The following is a 24,077-nucleotide window of genomic DNA, read 5'->3' as shown; positions in this document are numbered from 1 at the left end:
GGGGATGGGGAGGCGGGGGGATGGGGGACGGGGAGGCGGGGGGGTGGGGGACGGGGAGGCAGGGGGGATGGGGGGCGGGGAGGCGGGGGGGATGGGGGACGGGGAGGCGGGGGGGATGGGGGACGGGGAGGCGGGGGGGGATGGGGGACGGGGAGGCGTGAGGATGGGGAGGCGGGAGGATGGGGAGGCGGGGGGATGGGGTGGTGGGGGGATGGGGGACGTGGAGGCGGGGGGGCCGGGGGACGGGGTGGCGGGGGGACGGGGGGATGGGGGACGGGGTGGCAGGGTGATGGGGTGGCGGGGGGGAATGGGGTGGCGGGGGGATGGGGCGGCGGGGGGATGGGGAGCCGGGGGGGTGGGGCCGCGGGGGGACGGGGAGGCGGGGGGACGGGGAGGCGAGGGGACGGGGTGGCAGGGGAATGGGGTGGCGGGGGGAATGGGGTGGCGGGGGAATGGGGTGGCGGGGGGGACGGGGCGGCGGGGGACAGGGAGGCGGGGGACAGGGAGGCGGGGGGATGGGGCCGCGGGGGGATGGAGAGGCGGGGTGTGTGGTGGGTATGGGGGAGGGGGTGGGGAGGCAGTTTAACTGGAGCCCTCTGCTTTCACTGCATTTCTTACCTCCGCTCGTTGCTTCCTCCTCTTCTGTTTCTTGGAGACTCTAGAAGCAGATTATTAAAATTAATAATAAAAATAATAATAATAATTTATTTTCACAAGTATGAAGTTACTGTGAAAAGCTCCTAGTCGCCACATTCCGGCGCCTGTTCGGGTATACAGGGAGAATTCCGAATTCTCAGCTGGTACGGTAATTGAACCCACGCTGCTGGCCTTGTTCTGCATCACAAACCAGCTGTCTAGCCCACTGAGCTAAACAGACCCTTTAACGAGATTCCAAAGATTAATGCGATTAAGCAACTGATTTAACCAGCTAGTTAAATATTTCTCTCTCACTCAAAGCTGTCCTATTCTGATACTTTAATTAAATTTAGTGTGCCAAATTCAAATTTTCAGAGTTCGAAATTTAAATTCAAATTTAGTGTACCAAATTCAAATTTTCAGTGTACCAAATTGAAATTTACAGTACCAAATTCAAATTTACAGTGAACCAAATTAATATTTACAATGGACCAAATTCTAATGTACAGTGAACCAAATTAAAATTTAGTGGACCAAATTCAAATTTACAGTGAACCAAATTCAAATTTACAATGGACCAAATTAAAATTTACAGTATACCAAATTCAAAGTTATAGTGCACCAAATTTAAATTCAAATTTAGTGTTCCAAATTCAAATTTACAGAGTTCAAAATTTAAATTTACTGTACCAAATTCAAATTCAGTGTAGCAAATTCAAATTTAGTGTACCAAATTAAAATTTACAATGAACCAAATTAAAATTTACAATGGACCAAATTCAAATTTATAGTGAACAAAATTCAAATTTACAATGCACCAAATTCAAATTTACAATGGACCAAATTCAAATTTACGGTGTACCAAATTCAAATTTAGTGTTCCAAATTCAAATTTAGTGTACCAAATTTAAATTTAAAGAGTTCCAAATTGAGAGGACTTAAATAAATTATTGTTTCAGCTTTGAGCCATGGATGGTGAGAATGGAGGATATAAAACTGTTGCAGGAAAGATGCCATCGGGAGTGGGGCAAGGAGTTGGAGATGACTGAGGTTAGAGCTGAAATGTTAACTCGGTTTCTCTCTCCACAGAGGCTGTTGGACCTGCTGAGAATTACTTCCAATTTTGGTGTTTATTTCAGATTTCGGCATCCGGAGCATTTGCTTTTGTTTCCATAATTACCTCAGAGCCGCCTCTGGCGATCCCTCCTCGCCACTTCCACCCTCCGGCGAATCCTCCTCGCCGCCTCGCCCCTCCGGCGAGTCCTCCTCGGCGCCTGGCGATCCATCCTCTCCGCCTCGGCCCTCCGGCAAATCCTCCTCGTCGCCTCGACCCTCTCCTGACCATTCACACAGCTCCTCTTCCTCAGCCTCCAGCTGCTGCCGTAATAATGCCACCAACTCCCGGTGTTTCTTGGACTTTTTGTGGTTCTTCATACTGCACATAGACAGGAGGCCGGTTACAGGAAAGAAGGGCATCAATACCCGGTCCACTGCCCACACCTCCCTCGCACACCGCTGCCTAACCCAGCCCCGGTACACTGCTCACACCTCCCTCGCACACCGCTGCCTAACCCAGCCCCGGTACACTGCTCACACCTCCCTCGCACACCGCTGCCTAACCCAGCACCGGTCCACTGCTCACACCTCCCTCGCACACCGCTGCCTAACCCAGCCCCGGTCCACTGCTCACACTCCCTCGCACACCGCTGCCTAACCCAGCCCCGGTACACTGCTCACACCTCCCTCGCACACCGCTGCCTAACCCAGCCCCGGTCCACTGCTCACACCTCCCTCGCTCACCGCTGCCTAACCCAGCCCCGGTACACTGCTCACACCTCCCTCGCACACCGCTGCCTAACCCAGCCCCGGTCCACTGCTCACACCTCCCTCGCACACCACTGCCTAACCCAGCCCCGGTCCACTGCTCACACTCCCTCGCACACCACTGCCTAACCCAGCCCCGGTCCGCTGCTCACACCTCCCTCGCACACCGCTGCCTAACCCAGCCCCGGTCCACTGCTCACACCTCCCTCGCACACCACTGCCTAACCCAGCCCCGGTCCACTGCTCACACTCCCTCGCACACCACTGCCTAACCCCAGCCCCGGTATACTGCTCACACCTCCCTCGCACACCGCGCACACCTCCCTCGCACACCGCTGCCTAACCCAGCCCCGGTACACTGCCCACACCTCCCCCGCACACCACTGCTCACACCTCCCTCGCACACCGCTGCCTAACCCAGCCCCGGTACACTGCTCACACCTCCCTCGCACACCGCTGTCTAACCCCAGCCCCGGTCCACTGCTCACACCTCCCTCGCACACCGCTGCCTAACCCAGCCCCGGTCCACTGCTCACACCTCCCTCGCACACCGCTGCCTAAACCAGACCCGGTCCACTGCTCACACCTCCCTCGCACACCGCTGTCTAACCCAGCCCCGGTCCACTGCTCACACCTCCCTCGCACACCACTGCCTAACCCAGCCCCGGTCCACTGCTCACACCTCCCTCGCACACCGCTGTCTAACCCCAGCCCCGGTACACTGCTCACACCTCCCTCGCACACTGCTGCCTAACCCAGCCCCGGTCCACTGCTCACACCTCCCTCGCACACCGCTGTCTAACCCCAGCCCCGGTACACTGCTCACACCTCCCTCGCACACCGGTGCCTAACCCAGCCCCGGTCCACTGCTCACACCTCCCTCGCACACCGCTGTCTAACCCCAGCCCCGGTACACTGCTCACACCTCCCTCGCACACCGCTGCCTAACCCAGCCCCGGTCCACTGCTCACACCTCCCTCGCACACCGCTGCCTAACCCAGCCCCGGTACACTGCTCGCACCTCCCTCGCACACCGCTGCCTAGCCCCGGCCAGGGACACTGCTCACACCTCCCTCGCACACCGCTGCCTAACCCAGCCCCGGTACACTGCTCACACCTCCCTCGCACACCGCTGTCTAACCCCAGCCCCGGTCCACTGCTCACACCTCCCTCGCACACCGCTGCCTAACCCAGCCCCGGTCCACTGCTCACACCTCCCTCGCACACCGCTGCCTAAACCAGACCCGGTCCACTGCTCACACCTCCCTCGCACACCGCTGTCTAACCCAGCCCCGGTCCACTGCTCACACCTCCCTCGCACACCACTGCCTAACCCAGCCCCGGTCCACTGCTCACACCTCCCTCGCACACCGCTGTCTAACCCCAGCCCCGGTACACTGCTCACACCTCCCTCGCACACTGCTGCCTAACCCAGCCCCGGTCCACTGCTCACACTCCCTCGCACACCACTGCCTAACCCAGCCCCGGTCCGCTGCTCACACCTCCCTCGCACACCGCTGCCTAACCCAGCCCCGGTCCACTGCTCACACCTCCCTCGCACACCACTGCCTAACCCAGCCCCGGTCCACTGCTCACACTCCCTCGCACACCACTGCCTAACCCCAGCCCCGGTACACTGCTCACACCTCCCTCGCACACCGCGCACACCTCCCTCGCACACCGCTGCCTAACCCAGCCCCGGTACACTGCCCACACCTCCCCCGCACACCACTGCTCACACCTCCCTCGCACACCGCTGCCTAACCCAGCCCCGGTACACTGCTCACACCTCCCTCGCACACCGCTGTCTAACCCCAGCCCCGGTCCACTGCTCACACCTCCCTCGCACACCGCTGCCTAACCCAGCCCCGGTCCACTGCTCACACCTCCCTCGCACACCGCTGCCTAAACCAGACCCGGTCCACTGCTCACACCTCCCTCGCACACCGCTGTCTAACCCAGCCCCGGTCCACTGCTCACACCTCCCTCGCACACCACTGCCTAACCCAGCCCCGGTCCACTGCTCACACCTCCCTCGCACACCGCTGTCTAACCCCAGCCCCGGTACACTGCTCACACCTCCCTCGCACACTGCTGCCTAACCCAGCCCCGGTCCACTGCTCACACCTCCCTCGCACACCGCTGTCTAACCCCAGCCCCGGTACACTGCTCACACCTCCCTCGCACACCGGTGCCTAACCCAGCCCCGGTCCACTGCTCACACCTCCCTCGCACACCGCTGTCTAACCCCAGCCCCGGTACACTGCTCACACCTCCCTCGCACACCGCTGCCTAACCCAGCCCCGGTCCACTGCTCACACCTCCCTCGCACACCGCTGCCTAACCCAGCCCCGGTACACTGCTCGCACCTCCCTCGCACACCGCTGCCTAGCCCCGGCCAGGGACACTGCTCACACCTCCCTCGCACACCGCTGCCTAACCCAGCCCCGGTACACTGCTCACACCTCCCTCGCACACCGCTGTCTAACCCCAGCCCCGGTCCACTGCTCACACCTCCCTCGCACACCGCTGCCTAACCCAGCCCCGGTCCACTGCTCACACCTCCCTCGCACACCGCTGCCTAAACCAGACCCGGTCCACTGCTCACACCTCCCTCGCACACCGCTGTCTAACCCAGCCCCGGTCCACTGCTCACACCTCCCTCGCACACCACTGCCTAACCCAGCCCCGGTCCACTGCTCACACCTCCCTCGCACACCGCTGTCTAACCCCAGCCCCGGTACACTGCTCACACCTCCCTCGCACACTGCTGCCTAACCCAGCCCCGGTCCACTGCTCACACTCCCTCGCACACCACTGCCTAACCCAGCCCCGGTCCGCTGCTCACACCTCCCTCGCACACCGCTGCCTAACCCAGCCCCGGTCCACTGCTCACACCTCCCTCGCACACCACTGCCTAACCCAGCCCCGGTCCACTGCTCACACTCCCTCGCACACCACTGCCTAACCCCAGCCCCGGTACACTGCTCACACCTCCCTCGCACACCGCGCACACCTCCCTCGCACACCGCTGCCTAACCCAGCCCCGGTACACTGCCCACACCTCCCCCGCACACCACTGCTCACACCTCCCTCGCACACCGCTGCCTAACCCAGCCCCGGTACACTGCTCACACCTCCCTCGCACACCGCTGTCTAACCCCAGCCCCGGTCCACTGCTCACACCTCCCTCGCACACCGGTGCCTAACCCAGCCCCGGTCCACTGCTCACACCTCCCTCGCACACCGCTGTCTAACCCCAGCCCCGGTACACTGCTCACACCTCCCTCGCACACCGCTGCCTAACCCAGCCCCGGTCCACTGCTCACACCTCCCTCGCACACCGCTGCCTAACCCAGCCCCGGTACACTGCTCGCACCTCCCTCGCACACCGCTGCCTAGCCCCGGCCAGGGACACTGCTCACACCTCCCTCGCACACCGCTGCCTAACCCAGCCCCGGTACACTGCTCACACCTCCCTCGCACACCGCTGTCTAACCCCAGCCCCGGTCCACTGCTCACACCTCCCTCGCACACCGCTGCCTAACCCAGCCCCGGTCCACTGCTCACACCTCCCTCGCACACCGCTGCCTAAACCAGACCCGGTCCACTGCTCACACCTCCCTCGCACACCGCTGTCTAACCCAGCCCCGGTCCACTGCTCACACCTCCCTCGCACACCACTGCCTAACCCAGCCCCGGTCCACTGCTCACACCTCCCTCGCACACCGCTGTCTAACCCCAGCCCCGGTACACTGCTCACACCTCCCTCGCACACTGCTGCCTAACCCAGCCCCGGTCCACTGCTCACACCTCCCTCGCACACCGCTGTCTAACCCCAGCCCCGGTACACTGCTCACACCTCCCTCGCACACCGGTGCCTAACCCAGCCCCGGTCCACTGCTCACACCTCCCTCGCACACCGCTGTCTAACCCCAGCCCCGGTACACTGCTCACACCTCCCTCGCACATCGCTGCCTAACCCAGCCCCGGTCCACTGCTCACACCTCCCTCGCACACCGCTGCCTAACCCAGCCCCGGTACACTGCTCGCACCTCCCTCGCACACCGCTGCCTAGCCCCGGCCAGGGACACTGCTCACACCTCCCTCGTACACCGCTGCCTCACCCAGCGCCGGTACACTGCTCACACGTCCCTCGCACACCGCTGCCTCACCCAGCGCCGGTACACTGCTCACACCTCCCTCGCACACCGCTGCCTAACCCAGCCCCGGTCCACTGCTCACACCTCCTCCGCACACCGCTGTCTAACCCCAGCCCCGGTACACTGCTCACACCTCCCTCGCACACCGCTGCCTAACCCCAGCCCCGGTACACTGCTCACACCTCCCTCGCACACCACCCACACCTCCCCCGCACACCGCTGCCTCACCCAGCCCCGGTCCACTGCTCACACTCCCTCGCACACCGCTGCCTAACCCAGCCCCAGTACACTGCTCACACCTCCCTCGCACACCGGTGCAAACCCTTCGACCCGACCCGCCTCCTCCTTGGGACATCATTCCCCAAAACCCGTACATTGCCAGGGACAGGGGGCAGACAATGTGGATACACTTACGATTTCACGCTTTGGAAGATTTTCTCACAAGCTGGGCAGAATAGCTCATCAGATAATTCAATATCACCCTGAGTTGTGTCAGTGAGCGAGCCTGGAACAAACAACGGTGTGAATAACAGGACAGATATTAATAATAATCTTAATTATTGTCACAAGTAGGCTTACATTAACACTGCAATGAAGTTACTGTGAAAAGCCCCTAGTCACCACATTCCGGCGCCTGTTCGGGTACACAGAGGGAGAATTCAGAATGTCCAATTCACCTAACAGCACGTCTTTCGGGACTTGTGGGAGGAAACCGGAGCACCCGGAGGAAACCCACGCAGACACGGGGAGAACGTGCAGACTCCGCACAGACAGTGACCCAAGCCGGGAATCGAACCTGGGACCCTGGCGCTGTGAAGCAACAGTGCTAACCACTGTGCCACCGTAAGATATGAAGCCAACACTGAGATTCGAACTTGGGGCCACCGGTTTACTAGACAGGGGCTTTAACCATCTGAGCCACAGACCTTACTCCCACACAGAATCACAGAGCGGGGTGCAGGCGGGCGGGAGGGAGGCAGGTGGTGCAGCGAGATCCCGAGTATGACACGGATCAATTTGGAGGTTTGAAGATAGAGGGAAGAAACTGATGCTGCGCAACCACGGGTGTGGCAGGGGACCGAGGCCCCCCCCCCCCCCCCCCCGGGGGCAGGGGGGCTTGTCCCGGGGGCAGGGGGGCTTGTCCCGGGGGCAGGGGGGGCTTGTCCCGGGGGCAGGGGGGGCTTGTCCCGGGGGCAGGGGGGGCTTGTCCCGGGGGCAGGGGGGGCTTGTCCCGGGGGCAGGGGGGGCTTGTCCCGGGGGCAGGGGGGGCTTGTCCCGGGGGCAGGGGGGGCTTGTCCCGGGGGCAGGGGGGGCTTGTCCCGGGGGCAGGGGGGGCTTGTCCCGGGGGCAGGGGGGGCTTGCCCCGGGGGCAGGGGGGCTTGTCCCGGGGGCAGGGGGGGCTTGTCCCGGGGGCAGGGGGGCTTGTCCCGGGGGCAGGGGGGGCTTGTCCCGGGGGCAGGGGGGGCTTGTCCCGGGGGCAGGGGGGGCTTGTCCCGGGGGCAGGGGGGGCTTGTCCCGGGGGCAGGGGGGGCTTGTCCCGGGGGCAGGGGGGGCTTGTCCCGGGGGCAGGGGGGGCTTGTCCCGGGGGCAGGGGGGGCTTGTCCCGGGCGCAGGGGGGGCTTGTCCCGGGGGCAGGGGGGGCTTGTCACGGGGGCAGGGGGGCTTGTCCCGGGGGCAGGGGGGCTTGTCCCGGGGGCAGGGGGGGCTTGTCCCGGGGGCAGGGGGGGCTTGTCCCGGGGGCAGGGGGGCTTGTCCCGGGGGCAGGGGGGCTTGTCCCGGGGGCAGGGGGGGCTTGTCCCGGGGGCAGGGGGGGCTTGTCCCGGGGGCAGGGGGCATTTTATTGCCTTTACCTTCTCCTGTCCCATTCAGCTCGTGACCTTCCTCCAGATTGCCTGAACCTTCACCAAACTCCTCCTCGTACCGAGCCTCCATCTGCTGCAGGTCCTTTTCCAGATCTGACATGGCCACCCAGCTCTGCTCTTGGTACTGTTGTGCTAGCCTACAGGGAAATGGCAGCGAGAGTCAGAGACAGGAGAGGGAAACGGGAGAGTCAGAGACAGGAGAGGGAAACGGGAGAGTCAGAGACAGGAGGGGGAAACGGGAGAGAGAGAGACAGGAGAGGGAAACGGGAGAGAGAGAGACAGGAGAGGGAAACGGGAGAGATAGAGACAGGAGAGGGAAACGGGAGAGTCAGAGACAGGAGGGGGAAACGGCAGAGATAGAGACAGGAGAGGGAAACGGGAGAGATAGAGACAGGAGAGGGAAACAGGAGAGTCAGAGACAGGAGAGGGAAACGGGAGAGATAGAGACAGGAGAGGGAAACGGGAGAGAGAGACACAGGAGAGGGAAACGGGAGAGATAGAGACAGGAGAGGGAAACGGGAGAGATAGAGACAGGAGAGGGAAACGGGAGAGAGAGACACAGGAGAGGGAAACGGGAGAGAGAGACACAGGAGAGGGAAACGGGAGAGAGAGAGAGACAGGAGAGGGAAACGGGAGAGAGAGACAGGAGAGGGAAACGGGAGAGAGAGACAGGAGAGGGAAACGGGAGAGTCAGAGACAGGAGAGGGAAACGGGAGAGATAGAGACAGGAGAGGGAAACGGGAGAGATAGAGACAGGAGAGGGAAACGGGAGAGAGAGACACAGGAGAGGGAAACGGGAGAGAGAGAGAGACAGGAGAGGGAAACGGGAGAGAGAGACAGGAGAGGGAAACGGGAGAGAGAGAGACAGGAGAGGGAAACGGGGGAGTCAGAGACAGGAGAGGGAAACGGGAGAGTCAGAGACAGGAGAGGTAAACGGGAGAGCCGGAGACAGGAGGGGGAAACGGGAGAGAGAGAGACAGGAGAGGGAAACGGGAGAGAGAGAGACAGGAGAGGGAAACGGGAGAGATAGAGACAGGAGAGGGAAACGGGAGAGAGAGACACAGGAGAGGGAAACGGGAGAGAGAGAGAGACAGGAGAGGGAAAAGGGAGAGAGAGACAGGAGAGGGAAACGGGAGAGAGAGAGACAGGAGAGGGAAACGGGGGAGTCAGAGACAGGAGAGGGAAACGGGAGAGTCAGAGACAGGAGAGGTAAACGGGAGAGCCGGAGACAGGAGGGGGAAACGGGAGAGAGAGAGACAGGAGAGGGAAACGGGAGAGAGAGAGACAGGAGAGGGAAACGGGAGAGAGAGAGACAGGAGAGGGAAACGGGAGAGAGAGAGACAGGAGAGGGAAACGGGAGAGAGAGAGACAGGAGGGGGAAACGGGAGAGAGAGAGACAGGAGAGGGAAACGGGAGAGTCAGAGACAGGAGAGGGAAACGGGAGAGTCAGAGACAGGAGAGGGAAACGGGAGAGAGAGAGACAGGAGAGGGAAACGGGAGAGAGAGACACAGGAGAGGGAAACGGGAGAGATAGAGACAGGAGAGGGAAACGGGAGAGTCAGAGACAGGAGAGGGAAACGGGAGATCTGGAGACAGGAGGGGGAAACGGGAGAGAGAGAGAGACAGGAGAGGGAAACGGGAGAGAGAGAGACATGAGAGGGAAACGGGAGAGAGAGAGACAGGAGAGGGAAACGGGAGAGAGACAGGAGAGGGAAACGGGAGAGAGAGAGACAGGAGGGGGAAACGGGAGAGCTGGAGACAGGAGGGGGAAACGGGAGAGAGAGAGAGACAGGAGGGGGAAACGGGAGAGAGAGAGACAGGAGAGGGAAACGGGAGAGAGAGAGACAGGAGAGGGAAACGGGAGAGAGAGAGACAGGAGAGGGAAACGGGAGAGCTGGAGACAGGAGGGGGAAACGGGAGAGAGAGAGAGAGACAGGAGGGGGAAACGGGAGAGAGAGAGACAGGAGAGGGAAACGGGAGAGAGAGAGACAGGAGAGGGAAACGGGAGAGAGAGAGACAGGAGAGGGAAACGGGAGAGCTGGAGACAGGAGGGGGAAACGGGAGAGAGAGAGACAGGAGGGGGAAACGGGAGAGAGAGAGAGACAGGAGAGGGAAACGGGAGAGAGAGAGACAGGAGAGGGAAACGGGAGAGATAGAGACAGGAGGGGGAAACGGGAGAGAGAGAGACAGGAGAGGGAAACGGGAGAGAGAGAGACAGGAGAGGGAAACGGGAGAGTCAGAGACAGGAGAGGGAAACGGGAGAGAGACAGGAGAGGGAAACGGGAGAGAGAGAGACAGGAGAGGGAAACGGGAGAGATAGAGACAGGAGAGGGAAACGGGAGAGATAGACAGGAGAGGGAAACGGGAGAGTCAGAGACAGGAGAGGGAAACGGGAGAGAGAGACAGGAGAGGGAAACGGGAGAGAGAGAGACAGGAGAGGGAAACGCGAGAGAGAGAGACAGGAGAGGGAAACGGGAGAGAGAGAGACAGGAGGGGGAAACGGGAGAGAGAGAGACAGGAGAGGGAAACGGGAGAGAGAGAGACAGGAGAGGGAAACGGGAGAGTCAGAGACAGGAGGGGGAAACAGGAGAGAGAGAGACAGGAGAGGGAAACGGGAGAGTCAGAGACAGGAGAGGGAAACGGGAGAGATAGAGACAGGAGAGGGAAACGGGAGAGAGAGAGACAGGAGAGGGAAACGGGAGAGAGAGAGACAGGAGAGGGAAACGGGAGAGAGAGAGACAGGAGAGGGAAACGGGAGAGAGAGAGACAGGAGAGGGAAACGGGAGAGAGAGAGAGAGAGAGAGGAGAGGGAAACGGGAGAGATACAGACAGGAGAGGGAAACGGGAGAGAGAGACACAGGAGAGGGAAACGGGAGAGAGAGACACAGGAGAGGGAAACGGGAGAGATTGAGACAGGAGAGGGAAACGGGAGAGAGAGAGACAGGAGAGGGAAACGGGGGAGTCAGAGACAGGAGAGGGAAACGGGAGAGTCAGAGACAGGAGAGGGAAACGGGAGAGTCAGAGACAGGAGAGGGAAACGGGAGAGAGAGAGACAGGAGAGGGAAACGGGAGAGAGAGACACAGGAGAGGGAAACGGGAGAGAGAGACACAGGAGAGGGAAACGGGGGAGTCAGAGACAGGAGAGGGAAACGGGAGAGTCAGAGACAGGAGAGGGAAACGGGAGAGAGAGAGAGACAGGAGAGGGAAACGGGAGAGAGAGAGACAGGAGAGGGAAACGGGAGAGTCAGAGACAGGAGAGGGAAACGGGAGAGTCAGAGACAGGAGAGGGAAACGGGAGAGATAGAGACAGGAGAGGGTAACGGGAGAGAGAGAGAGACAGGAGAGGGAAACGGGAGAGAGAGAGAGACAGGAGAGGGAAACGGGAGAGAGAGAGAGACAGGAGAGGGAAACGGGAGAGAGACAGGAGAGGGAAACGGGAGAGAGAGAGAGACAGTAGAGGGAAAGGGGAGAGTCAGAGACAGGAGAGGGAAACGGGAGAGAGAGAGACAGGAGAGGGAAACGCGAGAGAGAGAGACAGGAGAGGGAAACGGGAGAGTCAGAGACAGGAGAGGGAAACGGGAGAGAGAGACAGGAGAGGGAAACGGGAGAGAGAGAGACAGGAGGGGGAAACGGGAGAGAGAGAGACAGGAGAGGGAAACGGGAGAGAGAGAGACAGGAGAGGGAAACGGGAGAGTCAGAGACAGGAGGGGGAAACAGGAGAGAGAGAGACAGGAGAGGGAAACGGGAGAGTCAGAGACAGGAGAGGGAAACGGGAGAGAGAGAGACAGGAGAGGGAAACGGGAGAGAGAGAGACAGGAGAGGGAAACGGGAGAGAGAGAGACAGGAGAGGGAAACGGGAGAGAGAGAGACAGGAGAGGGAAACGGGAGAGAGAGAGAGAGAGAGAGGAGAGGGAAACGGGAGAGATACAGACAGGAGAGGGAAACGGGAGAGAGAGACACAGGAGAGGGAAACGGGAGAGAGAGACACAGGAGAGGGAAACGGGAGAGATTGAGACAGGAGAGGGAAACGGGAGAGAGAGAGACAGGAGAGGGAAACGGGGGAGTCAGAGACAGGAGAGGGAAACGGGAGAGTCAGAGACAGGAGAGGGAAACGGGAGAGTCAGAGACAGGAGAGGGAAACGGGAGAGAGAGAGACAGGAGAGGGAAACGGGAGAGAGAGACACAGGAGAGGGAAACGGGAGAGAGAGACACAGGAGAGGGAAACGGGGGAGTCAGAGACAGGAGAGGGAAACGGGAGAGTCAGAGACAGGAGAGGGAAACGGGAGAGAGAGAGAGACAGGAGAGGGAAACGGGAGAGAGAGAGACAGGAGAGGGAAACGGGAGAGTCAGAGACAGGAGAGGGAAACGGGAGAGTCAGAGACAGGAGAGGGAAACGGGAGAGATAGAGACAGGAGAGGGTAACGGGAGAGAGAGAGAGACAGGAGAGGGAAACGGGAGAGAGAGAGAGACAGGAGAGGGAAACGGGAGAGAGAGAGAGACAGGAGAGGGAAACGGGAGAGAGACAGGAGAGGGAAACGGGAGAGAGAGAGACAGTAGAGGGAAAGGGGAGAGTCAGAGACAGGAGAGGGAAACGGGAGAGAGAGAGACAGGAGAGGGAAATGGGAGAGAGAGAGACAGGAGAGGGAAACGGGAGAGTCAGAGACAGGAGAGGGAAACGGGAGAGTCAGAGACAGGAGAGGGTAACGGGAGAGCTGGAGACAGGAGGGGGAAACGGGAGAGAGACAGGAGAGGGAAACGGGAGAGTCAGAGACAGGAGAGGTAAACGGGAGAGCTGGAGACAGGAGGGGGAAACGGGAGAGAGACAGGAGAGGGAAACGGGAGAGAGAGAGACAGGAGAGGGAAACGGGAGAGAGAGAGACAGGAGAGGGAAACGGGAGAGAGAGAGACAGGAGGGGGAAACGGGAGAGAGAGAGACAGGAGAGGGAAACGGGAGAGTCAGAGACAGGAGAGGGAAACGGGAGAGTCAGAGACAGGAGAGGGAAACGGGAGAGAGAGAGACAGGAGAGGGAAACGGGAGAGAGACAGGAGAGGGAAACGGGAGAGTCAGAGACAGGAGAGGGAAATGGGAGAGAGAGACACAGGAGAGGGAAACGGGAGAGATAGAGACAGGAGAGGGAAACGGGAGAGTCAGAGACAGGAGAGGGAAACGGGGGAGAGACAGGAGAGGGAAACGGGAGAGTCAGAGACAGGAGAGGTAAACGGGAGATTTGGAGACAGGAGGGGGAAACGGGAGAGAGAGAGAGACAGGAGAGGGAAACGGGAGAGAGAGAGACAGGAGAGGGAAACGGGAGAGAGAGAGACAGGAGAGGGAAACGGGAGAGAGAGAGACAGGAGAGGGAAACGGGAGAGAGAGAGACAGGAGAGGGAAACGGGAGAGCTGGAGACAGGAGGGGGAAACGGGAGAGAGAGAGAGACAGGAGGGGGAAACGGGAGAGAGAGAGACAGGAGAGGGAAACGGGAGAGAGAGAGACAGGAGAGGGAAACGGGAGAGAGAGAGAGACAGGAGAGGGAAACGGGAGAGCTGGAGACAGGAGGGGGAAACGGGAGAGAGAGAGAGAGAGGAGGGGGAAACGGGAGAGAGAGAGACAGGAGAGGGAAACGGGAGAGAGAGAGACAGGAGAGGGAAACGGGAGAGAGAGAGACAGGAGAGGGAAACGGGAGAGCTGGAGACAGGAGGGGGAAACGGGAGAGAGAGAGAGACAGGAGGGGGAAACGGGAGAGAGAGAGAGACAGGAGAGGGAAACGGGAGAGAGAGAGACAGGAGAGGGAAACGGGAGAGATAGAGACAGGAGAGGGAAACGGGAGAGATAGAGACAGGAGAGGGAAACGGGAGAGAGAGAGACAGGAGAGGGAAACGGGAGAGAGAGAGACAGGAGAGGGAAACGGGAGAGAGAGAGACAGGAGAGGGAAACGGGAGAGAGAGAGAGAGGAGAGGGAAACGGGAGAGAGAGAGACAGGAGAGGGAGTTGGGAGAGAGAGAGACAGGAGAGGGAGTTGGGAGAGATAGAGACAGGAGAGGGAGTTGGGAGAGATAGAGACAGGAGAGGGAAACGGGAGAGAGAGAGACAGGAGGGGGAAACGGGAGAGAGAGAGACAGGAGAGGGAAACGGGAGAGAGAGAGACAGGAGGGGGAAACGGGAGAGAGAGAGACAGGAGAGGGAAACGGGAGAGTCAGAGACAGGAGAGGGAAACGGGAGAGTCAGAGACAGGAGAGGGAAACGGGAGAGAGAGAGACAGGAGAGGGAAACGGGAGAGAGAGAGACAGGAGAGGGAAACGGGAGAGAGAGAGACAGGAGAGGGAAACGGGAGAGAGAGGGAAACTGGAGAGAGAGCGACAGTAGAGGGAAACGGGAGAGTCAGAGACAGAAGAGGGAAACGGGAGAGTCAGACAGGAGAGGGAAACGGGAGAGTCAGAGACAGGAGAGGGAAACGGGAGAGTCAGAGACAGGAGAGGGAAACGGGAGAGATAGAGAAAGAAGTGGGAAACGGGAGAGAGAGAGACAGGAGAGGGAAACGGGAGAGTCAGAGACAGGAGAGGGAAACGGGAGAGTCAGAGACAGGAGAGGGAAACGGGAGAGTCAGAGACAGGAGAGGGAAACGGGAGAGATAGAGACAGGAGAGGGCAACGGGAGAGAGAGAGAGACAGGAGAGGGAAACGGGAGAGTCAGAGACAGGAGAGGGAAACGGGAGAGTCAGAGACAGGAGAGGGAAACGGGAGAGAGAGAGACAGGAGAGGGAAACGGGAGAGAGAGAGACAGGAGAGGGAAACGGGAGAGAGAGAGACAGGAGAGGGAAACGGGAGAGAGAGAGAGAGACAGGAGAGGGAAACGGGAGAGAGAGAGACAGGAGAGGGAAACGGGAGAGAGAGAGACAGGAGAGGGAAACGGGAGAGTCAGAGACAGGAGAGGGAAACGGGAGAGATAGAGACAGGAGAGGGAAACGGGAGAGTCAGAGACAGGAGAGGGAAACGGGAGAGAGAGAGACAGGAGAGGGAAACGGGAGAGATAGAGACAGGAGAGGGAAACGGGAGAGATAGACAGGAGAGGGAAACGGGAGAGTCAGAGACAGGAGGGGGTAACGGGAGAGATAGAGACAGGAGAGGGAAACGGGAGAGTCAGAGACAGGAGGGGGAAACGGGAGAGAGAGACAGGAGAGGGAAACGGGAGAGAGAGAGACAGGAGAGGGAAACGGGAGAGAGAGACAGGAGAGGGAAACGGGAGAGAGAGAGACAGGAGAGGGAAACGGGAGAGAGAGAGACAGGAGAGGGAAACGGGAGAGAGAGAGACAGGAGAGGGAAACGGGAGAGAGAGAGACAGGAGAGGGAAACGGGAGAGAGAGAGACAGGAGAGGGAAAGGGGAGAGAGAGAGACAGGAGAGGGAAAGGGGAGAGTCAGAGGCAGGAGAGGGAAACGGGAGAGAGAGAGAAAGGAGAGGGAAATGGGAGAGAGAGAGACAGGAGAGGGAAACGGGAGAGTCAGAGACAGGAGAGGTAAACGGGAGAGTAAGAGACAGGAGAGGTAAACGGGAGAGCTGGAGACAGGAGGGGGAAACGGGAGAGAGAGAGAGACAGGAGAGGGAAACGGGAGAGAGAGAGACAGGAGAGGGAAACGGGAGAGAGAGAGACAGAAAAGGGAAACGGGAGAGAGAGAGACAGGAGAGGGAAACGGGAGAGAGAGAGACAGGAGGGGGAAACGGGAGAGTCAGAGACAGGAGAGGGAAACGGGAGAGTCAGAGACAGGAGAGGTAAACGGGAGATCTGGAGACAGGAGGGGGAAACGGGAGAGAGAGAGAGACAGGAGAGGGAAACGGGAGAGAGAGAGACAGAAAAGGGAAACGGGAGAGAGAGAGACAGGAGAGGGAAACGGGAGAGAGAGAGACAGAAGGGGGAAACGGGAGAGAGAGAGACAGGAGGGGGAAACGGGAGAGTCAGAGACAGGAGAGGTAAACGGGAGATCTGGAGACAGGAGGGGGAAACGGGAGAGAGAGAGAGAGACAGGAGAGGGAAACGGGAGAGAGAGAGACAGGAGAGGGAAACGGGAGAGAGAGAGACAGGAGAGGGAAACGGGAGAGAGAGAGACAGGAGAGGGAAACGGGAGAGAGAGAGACAGGAGAGGGAAACGGGAGAGCTGGAGACAGGAGGGGGAAACGGGAGAGAGAGAGAGACAGGAGGGGGAAACGGGAGAGAGAGAGACAGGAGAGGGAAACGGGAGAGAGAGAGACAGGAGTGGGAAACGGGAGAGCTGGAGACAGGAGGGGGAAACGGGAGAGAGAGAGAGACAGGAGGGGGAAACGGGAGAGAGAGAGACAGGAGAGGGAAACAGAACAGAGATAGAGACAGGAGAGGGAAACGGGAGAGATAGAGACAGGAGAGGGAAACGGGAGAGAGAGAGACAGGAGAGGGAAACGGGAGAGAGAGAGACAGGAGAGGGAGTTGGGAGAGATAGAGACAGGAGAGGGAGTTGGGAGAGATAGAGACAGGAGAGGGAAACGGGAGAGTCAGAGACAGGAGGGGGAAACGGGAGAGAGAGAGACAGGAGAGGGAAACGGGAGAGATAGACAGGAGAGGGAAACGGGAGAGTCAGAGACAGGAGGGGGTAACGGGAGAGATAGAGACAGGAGAAGGAAACGGGAGAGTCAGAGACAGGAGAGGGAGTTGGGAGAGATAGAGACAGGAGAGGGAGTTGGGAGAGATAGAGACAGGAGAGGGAAACGGGAGAGAGAGAGACAGGAGAGGGAAACGGGAGAGAGAGGGAAACTGGAGAGAGAGCGACAGTAGAGGGAAACGGGAGAGTCAGAGACAGAAGAGGGAAACGGGAGAGTCAGACAGGAGAGGGAAACGGGAGAGTCAGAGACAGGAGAGGGAAACGGGAGAGTCAGAGACAGGAGAGGGAAACGGGAGAGATAGAGAAAGAAGTGGGAAACGGGAGAGAGAGAGACAGGAGAAGGAAACGGGAGAGTCAGAGACAGGAGAGGGAAACAGGAGAGTCAGAGACAGGAGAGGGAAACGGGAGAGTCAGAGACAGGAGAGGGCAACGGGAGAGAGAGAGAGACAGGAGAGGGAAACGGGAGAGTCAGAGACAGGAGAGTGAACCGGGAGAGAGAGAGACAGGAGAGGGAAACGGGAGAGAGAGAGACAGGAGAGGGAAACGGGAGAGAGAGAGACAGGAGAGGGAAACGGGAGAGAGAGAGAGACAGGAGAGGGAAACGGGAGAGAGAGAGACAGGAGAGGGAAACGGGAGAGAGAGAGACAGGAGAGGGAAACGGGAGAGAGAGAGACAGGAGAGGGAAACGGGAGAGTCAGAGACAGGAGAGGGAAACGGGAGAGATAGAGACAGGAGAGGGAAACGGGAGAGTCAGAGACAGGAGAGGGAAACGGGAGAGAGAGAGACAGGAGAGGGAAACGGGAGAGATAGAGACAGGAGAGGGAAACGGGAGAGATAGACAGGAGAGGGAAACGGGAGAGTCAGAGACAGGAGGGGGTAACGGGAGAGATAGAGACAGGAGAGGGAAACGGGAGAGTCAGAGACAGGAGAGGGAAACGGGAGAGAGAGACAGGAGAGGGAAACGGGAGAGAGAGAGACAGGAGAGGGAAACGGGAGAGAGAGAGACAGGAGAGGGAAAGGGGAGAGTCAGAGACAGGAGAGGGAAACGGGAGAGAGAGAGACAGGAGAGGGAAATGGGAGAGAGAGAGACAGGAGAGGGAAACGGGAGAGTCAGAGACAGGAGAGGTAAACGGGAGAGTAAGAGACAGGAGAGGTAAACGGGAGAGAGAGAGAGACAGGAGAGGGAAACGGGAGAGAGAGAGACAGGAGAGGGAAACGGGAGAGAGAGAGACAGAAAAGGGAAACGGGAGAGAGAGAGACAGGAGGGGGAAACGGGAGAGTCAGAGACAGGAGGGGGAAACGGGAGAGTCAGAGACAGGAGAGGTAAACGGGAGATCTGGAGACAGTAGGGGGAAACGGGAGAGAGAGAGAGACAGGAGAGGGAAACGGGAGAGAGAGAGACAGGAGAGGGAAACGGGAGAGAGAGAGAGACAGGAGAGGGAAACGGGAGAGAGAGAGACAGGAGAGGGAAACGGGAGAGAGAGAGAGACAGGAGAGGGAAACGGGAGAGCTGGAGACAGGAGGGGGAAACGGGAGAGAGAGAGAGACAGGAGGGGGAAACGGGAGAGAGAGAGACAGGAGGGGGAAACGGGAGAGAGAGAGACAGGAGGGGGAAACGGGAGAGAGAGAGACAGGAGAGGGAAACGGGAGAGCTGGAGACAGGAGGGGGAAACGGGAGAGAGAGAGAGACAGGAGGGGGAAACGGGAGAGAGAGAGAGACAGGAGAGGGAAACGGGAGAGATAGAGACAGGAGAGGGAAACGGGAGAGAGAGAGACAGGAGAGGGAAACGGGAGAGATAGAGACAGGAGGGGGAAACGGGAGAGAGAGAGACAGGAGAGGGAAACGGGAGAGAGAGAGATAGGAGAGGGAAACGGGAGAGAGAGAGATAGGAGAGGGAAACGGGAGAGAGAGAGACAGGAGAGGGAAACGGGAGAGAGAGAGACAGGAGAGGGAGTTGGGAGAGATAGAGACAGGAGAGGGAAACGGGAGAGTCAGAGACAGGAGGGGGAAACGGGAGAGAGAGAGACAGGAGAGGGAAACGGGAGAGAGAGAGACAGGAGGGGGAAACGGGAGAGAGAGAGACAGGAGAGGGAAACGGGAGAGTCAGAGACAGGAGAGGGAAACGGGAGAGTCAGAGACAGGAGAGGGAAACGGGAGAGAGAGAGACAGGAGAGGGAAACGGGAGAGAGAGAGACAGGAGAGGGAGTTGGGAGAGATAGAGACAGGAGAGGGAAACGGGAGAGAGAGAGACAGGAGAGGGAAACGGGAGAGAGAGAGACAGGAGAGGGAAACTGGAGAGAGAGCGACAGTAGAGGGAAACGGGAGAGTCAGAGACAGAAGAGGGAAACGGGAGAGTCAGAGACAGGAGAGGGAAACGGGAGAGATAGAGAAAGAAGTGGGAAACGGGAGAGAGAGAGAGACAGGAGAGGGAAACGGGAGAGTCAGAGACAGGAGAGGGAAACGGGAGAGTCAGAGACAGGAGAGGGAAACGGGAGAGTCAGAGACAGGAGAGGGAAACGGGAGAGTCAGAGACAGGAGAGGGAAACGGGAGAGTCAGAGACAGGAGAGGGAAACGGGAGAGAGAGAGAGAGACAGGAGAGGGAAACGGGAGAGAGAGAGAGAGACAGGAGAGGGAAACGGGAGAGAGAGACAGGAGAGGGAAACGGGAGAGAGAGACAGGAGAGGGAAACGGGAGAGTCAGAGACAGGAGAGGGAAACGGGAGAGATAGAGACAGGAGAGGGAAACGGGAGAGTCAGACAGGAGAGGGAAACGGGAGAGTCAGAGACAGGAGAGGGAAACGGGAGAGTCAGAGACAGGAGAGGGAAACGGGAGAGATAGAGAAAGAAGTGGGAAACGGGAGAGAGAGAGAGACAGGAGAGGGAAACGGGAGAGTCAGAGACAGGAGAGGGAAACGGGAGAGTCAGAGACAGGAGAGGGAAACGGGAGAGTCAGAGACAGGAGAGGGAAACGGGAGAGTCAGAGACAGGAGAGGGAAACGGGAGAGTCAGAGACAGGAGAGGGAAACGGGAGAGAGAGAGAGAGACAGGAGAGGGAAACGGGAGAGAGAGAGAGAGACAGGAGAGGGAAACGGGAGAGAGAGACAGGAGAGGGAAACGGGAGAGAGAGACAGGAGAGGGAAACGGGAGAGTCAGAGACAGGAGAGGGAAACGGGAGAGATAGAGACAGGAGAGGGAAACGGGAGAGTCAGAGACAGGAGAGGGAAACGGGAGAGTCAGAGACAGGAGAGGGAAACGGGAGAGTCAGAGACAGGAGAGGGAAACGGGAGAGTCAGAGACAGGAGAGGGAAACGGGAGAGAGTGAGACAGGAGAGGGAAACGGGAGAGTCAGAGACAGGAGAGGGAAACGGGAGAGTCAGAGACAGGAGAGGGAAACGGGAGAGAGAGAGACAGGAGAGGGAAACGGGAGAGTCAGAGACAGGAGAGTGAACCGGGAGAGAGAGAGACAGGAGAGGGAAACGGGAGAGAGAGAGGCAGGAGAGGGAAACGGGAGAGAGAGAGAGAGAGAGACAGGAGAGGGAAACGGGAGAGAGAGAGAGAGGAGAGGGAAACGGGAGAGAAAGAGACAGGAGAGGGAAACGGGAGAATCAGAGACAGGAGAGGGAAACGGGAGAGAGAGAGACAGGAGGGGGAAACGGGAGAATCAGAGACAGGAGAGGGAAACGGGAGAGATAGAGACAGGAGAGGGAAACGGGAGAGATAGACAGGAGAGGGAAACGGGAGAGTCAGAGACAGGAGGGGGTAACGGGAGAGATAGAGACAGGAGAGGGAAACGGGAGAGAGAGAGAGACAGGAGGGGGTAACGGGAGAGAGAGAGAGACAGGAGAGGGAAACGGGAGAGAGAGAGACAGGAGAGGGAAACGGGAGAGATAGAGACAGGAGAGGGAAACGGGAGAGTCAGAGACAGGAGGGGGTAACGGGAGAGAGAGAGAGACAGGAGAGGGAAACGGGAGAGAGAGAGACAGGAGAGGGAAACGGGAGAGAGAGAGACAGGAGAGGGAAACGGGAGAGTCAGAGACAGGAGAGGGAAACGGGAGAGTCAGAGACAGGAGAGGGAAACGGGAGAGATAGAGACAGGAGAGGGAAACGGGAGAGATAGAGACAGGAGAGGGAAACGGGAGAGATAGAGACAGGAGAGGGAAACGGGAGAGATAGAGACAGGAGAGGGAAACGGGAGAGATAGAGACAGGAGAGGGAAACGGGAGAGTCAGAGACAGGAGAGGGAAACGGGAGAGTCAGAGACAGGAGAGGGAAACGGGAGAGAGAGAGACAGGGGAGGGAAACGGGATAGAGAGAGACAGGAGAGGGAAACGGGAGAGTCAGAGACAGGAGAAGGAAACGGGAGAGAGAGAGACAGGAGAGGGAAACAGGAGAGATAGAGACAGGAGAGGGAAACGGGAGGGTCAGAGACAGGAGAGGGAAACGGGAGAGAGAGAGACAGGAGAGGGAAACGGGAGAGAGAGAGACAGGAGAGGGAAACGGGAGAGTCAGAGACAGGAGAGGGAAACGGGAGAGATAGAGACAGGAGGGGGAAACGGGAGAGAGAGAGACAGGAGAGGGAAACGGGAGAGAGAGAGAGACAGGAGAGGGAAACGGGAGAGAGAGAGACCGGAGAGGGAAACGGGAGAGTCAGAGACAGGAGAGGGAAACGGGAGAGTCAGAGACAGGAGAGGGAAACGGGAGAGATAGAGACAGGAGAGGGAAACGGGAGAGTCAGAGACAGGAGAGGGAAACGGGAGAGAGAGAGAGAGACAGGAGAGGGAAACGGGAGAGACAGGAGAGGGAAACGGGAGAGTCAGAGACAGGAGAGGGAAACGGGAGAGAGAGAGACAGGAGAGGGAAACGGGAGAGAGAGAGACAGGAGAGGGAAACGGGAGAGAGAGAGACAGGAGAGGGAAACGGGAGAGAGAGAGAGACAGGAGAGGGAAACGGGAGAGAGAGAGAGACAGGAGAGGGAAACGGGGAGAGAGAGAGACAGGAGAGGGAAACGGGAGAGAGAGAGACAGGAGAGGGAAACGGGAGAGAGAGAGAGACAGGAGAGGGAAACGGGGAGAGAGAGAGACAGGAGAGGGAAACGGGAGAGAGAGAGAGAGACAGGAGAGGGAAACGGGAGAGAGAGAGAGAGGAGAGGGAAACGGGAGAGAAGGAGACAGGAGAGGGAAACGGGAGAATCAGAGACAGGAGAGGGAAACGGGAGAGAGAGAGACAGGAGAGGGAAACGGGAGAGATAGAGACAGGAGAGGGAAACGGGAGAGAGAGAGACAGGAGAGGGAAACGGGAGAGAGAGAGACAGGAGAGGGAAACGGGAGAGTCAGAGACAGGAGAGGGAAACGGGAGAGATAGAGACAGGAGAGGGAAATGGGAGAGTCAGAGACAGGAGAGGGAAACGGGAGAGAGAGAGACAGGAGAGGGAAACGGGAGAGATAGAGACAGGAGAGGGAAACGGGAGAGATAGACAGGAGAGGGAAACGGGAGAGTCAGAGACAGGAGGGGGTAACGGGAGAGATAGAGACAGGAGAGGGAAACGGGAGAGTCAGAGACAGGAGAGGGAAACGGGAGAGAGAGACAGGAGAGGGAAACGGGAGAGAGAGACAGGAGAGGGAAACGGGAGAGAGAGAGACAGGAGAGGGAAACGGGAGAGAGAGAGACAGGAGAGGGAAACGGGAGAGAGAGAGACAGGAGAGGGAAACGGGAGAGAGAGAGACAGGAGAGGGAAACGGGAGAGAGAGAGACAGGAGAGGGAAACGGGAGAGAGAGAGACAGGAGAGGGAAAGGGGAGAGTCAGAGGCAGGAGAGGGAAACGGGAGAGAGAGAGACAGGAGAGGGAAATGGGAGAGAGAGAGACAGGAGAGGGAAACGGGAGAGTCAGAGACAGGAGAGGTAAACGGGAGAGTAAGAGACAGGAGAGGTAAACGGGAGAGCTGGAGACAGGAGGGGGAAACGGGAGAGAGAGAGAGACAGGAGAGGGAAACGGGAGAGAGAGAGACAGGAGAGGGAAACGGGAGAGAGAGAGACAGAAAAGGGAAACGGGAGAGAGAGAGACAGGAGAGGGAAACGGGAGAGAGAGAGACAGGAGGGGGAAACGGGAGAGTCAGAGACAGGAGAGGGAAACGGGAGAGTCAGAGACAGGAGAGGGAAACGGGAGAGTCAGAGACAGGAGAGGTAAACGGGAGATCTGGAGACAGGAGTGGGAAACGGGAGAGCTGGAGACAGGAGAGGGAAACGGGAGAGAGAGAGACAGGAGAGGGAAACGGGAGAGAGAGAGACAGGAGTGGGAAACGGGAGAGAGAGAGACAGGAGAGGGAAACGGGAGAGAGAGAGACAGGAGTGGGAAACGGGAGAGAGAGAGACAGGAGAGGGAAACGGGAGAGAGAGAGACAGGAGTGGGAAACGGGAGAGAGAGAGACAGGAGTGGGAAACGGGAGAGAGAGAGACAGGAGTGGGAAACGGGAGAGAGAGAGACAGGAGAGGGAAACGGGAGAGCTGGAGACAGGAGGGGGAAACGGGAGAGAGAGAGACAGGAGAGGGAAACGGGAGAGAGAGAGACAGGAGGGGGAAACGGGAGAGAGAGAGAGACAGGAGGGGGAAACGGGAGAGAGAGAGAGACAGGAGAGGGAAACGGAACAGAGATAGAGACAGGAGAGGGAAACGGGAGAGATAGAGACAGGAGAGGGAAACGGGAGAGAGAGAGACAGGAGAGGGAAACGGGAGAGAGAGAGATAGGAGAGGGAAACGGGAGAGAGAGAGACAGGAGAGGGAGTTGGGAGAGATAGAGACAGGAGAGGGAGTTGGGAGAGATAGAGACAGGAGAGGGAAACGGGAGAGTCAGAGACAGGAGGGGGAAACGGGAGAGAGAGAGACAGGAGAGGGAAACGGGAGAGATAGACAGGAGAGGGAAACGGGAGAGTCAGAGACAGGAGGGGGTAACGGGAGAGATAGAGACAGGAGA

The 24,077-nt window shown here is 59.0% G+C and overlaps 1 protein-coding gene across 1 annotated transcript in view; it reads right to left on the bottom strand.

Moving 5' to 3' along the window:
* The window catches only part of LOC140429942 (dnaJ homolog subfamily C member 21-like), a 205,684-nt gene that overhangs the window by 81,992 nt on the left and 99,615 nt on the right, over window positions 1-24,077 (bottom strand). The window contains exons 6-9 of the mRNA XM_072517531.1: window positions 8,474-8,622; window positions 7,038-7,128; window positions 1,817-2,071; window positions 619-658 (exon numbers count right to left, since the gene is read on the bottom strand). Coding sequence (XP_072373632.1) covers window positions 619-658; window positions 1,817-2,071; window positions 7,038-7,128; window positions 8,474-8,622 — 535 coding nt within the window. The remainder of the gene's footprint in view (window positions 1-618; window positions 659-1,816; window positions 2,072-7,037; window positions 7,129-8,473; window positions 8,623-24,077) is intronic.

The sequence above is a fragment of the Scyliorhinus torazame genome, chromosome 9 (assembly GCF_047496885.1).
Source record: "Scyliorhinus torazame isolate Kashiwa2021f chromosome 9, sScyTor2.1, whole genome shotgun sequence".
In the NCBI taxonomy this organism is placed as follows: Eukaryota; Metazoa; Chordata; class Chondrichthyes; order Carcharhiniformes; family Scyliorhinidae; genus Scyliorhinus; species Scyliorhinus torazame.
Note: the sequence above shows the minus strand (reverse complement) of the source record. Positions and strands in the feature narration are given on the sequence as shown.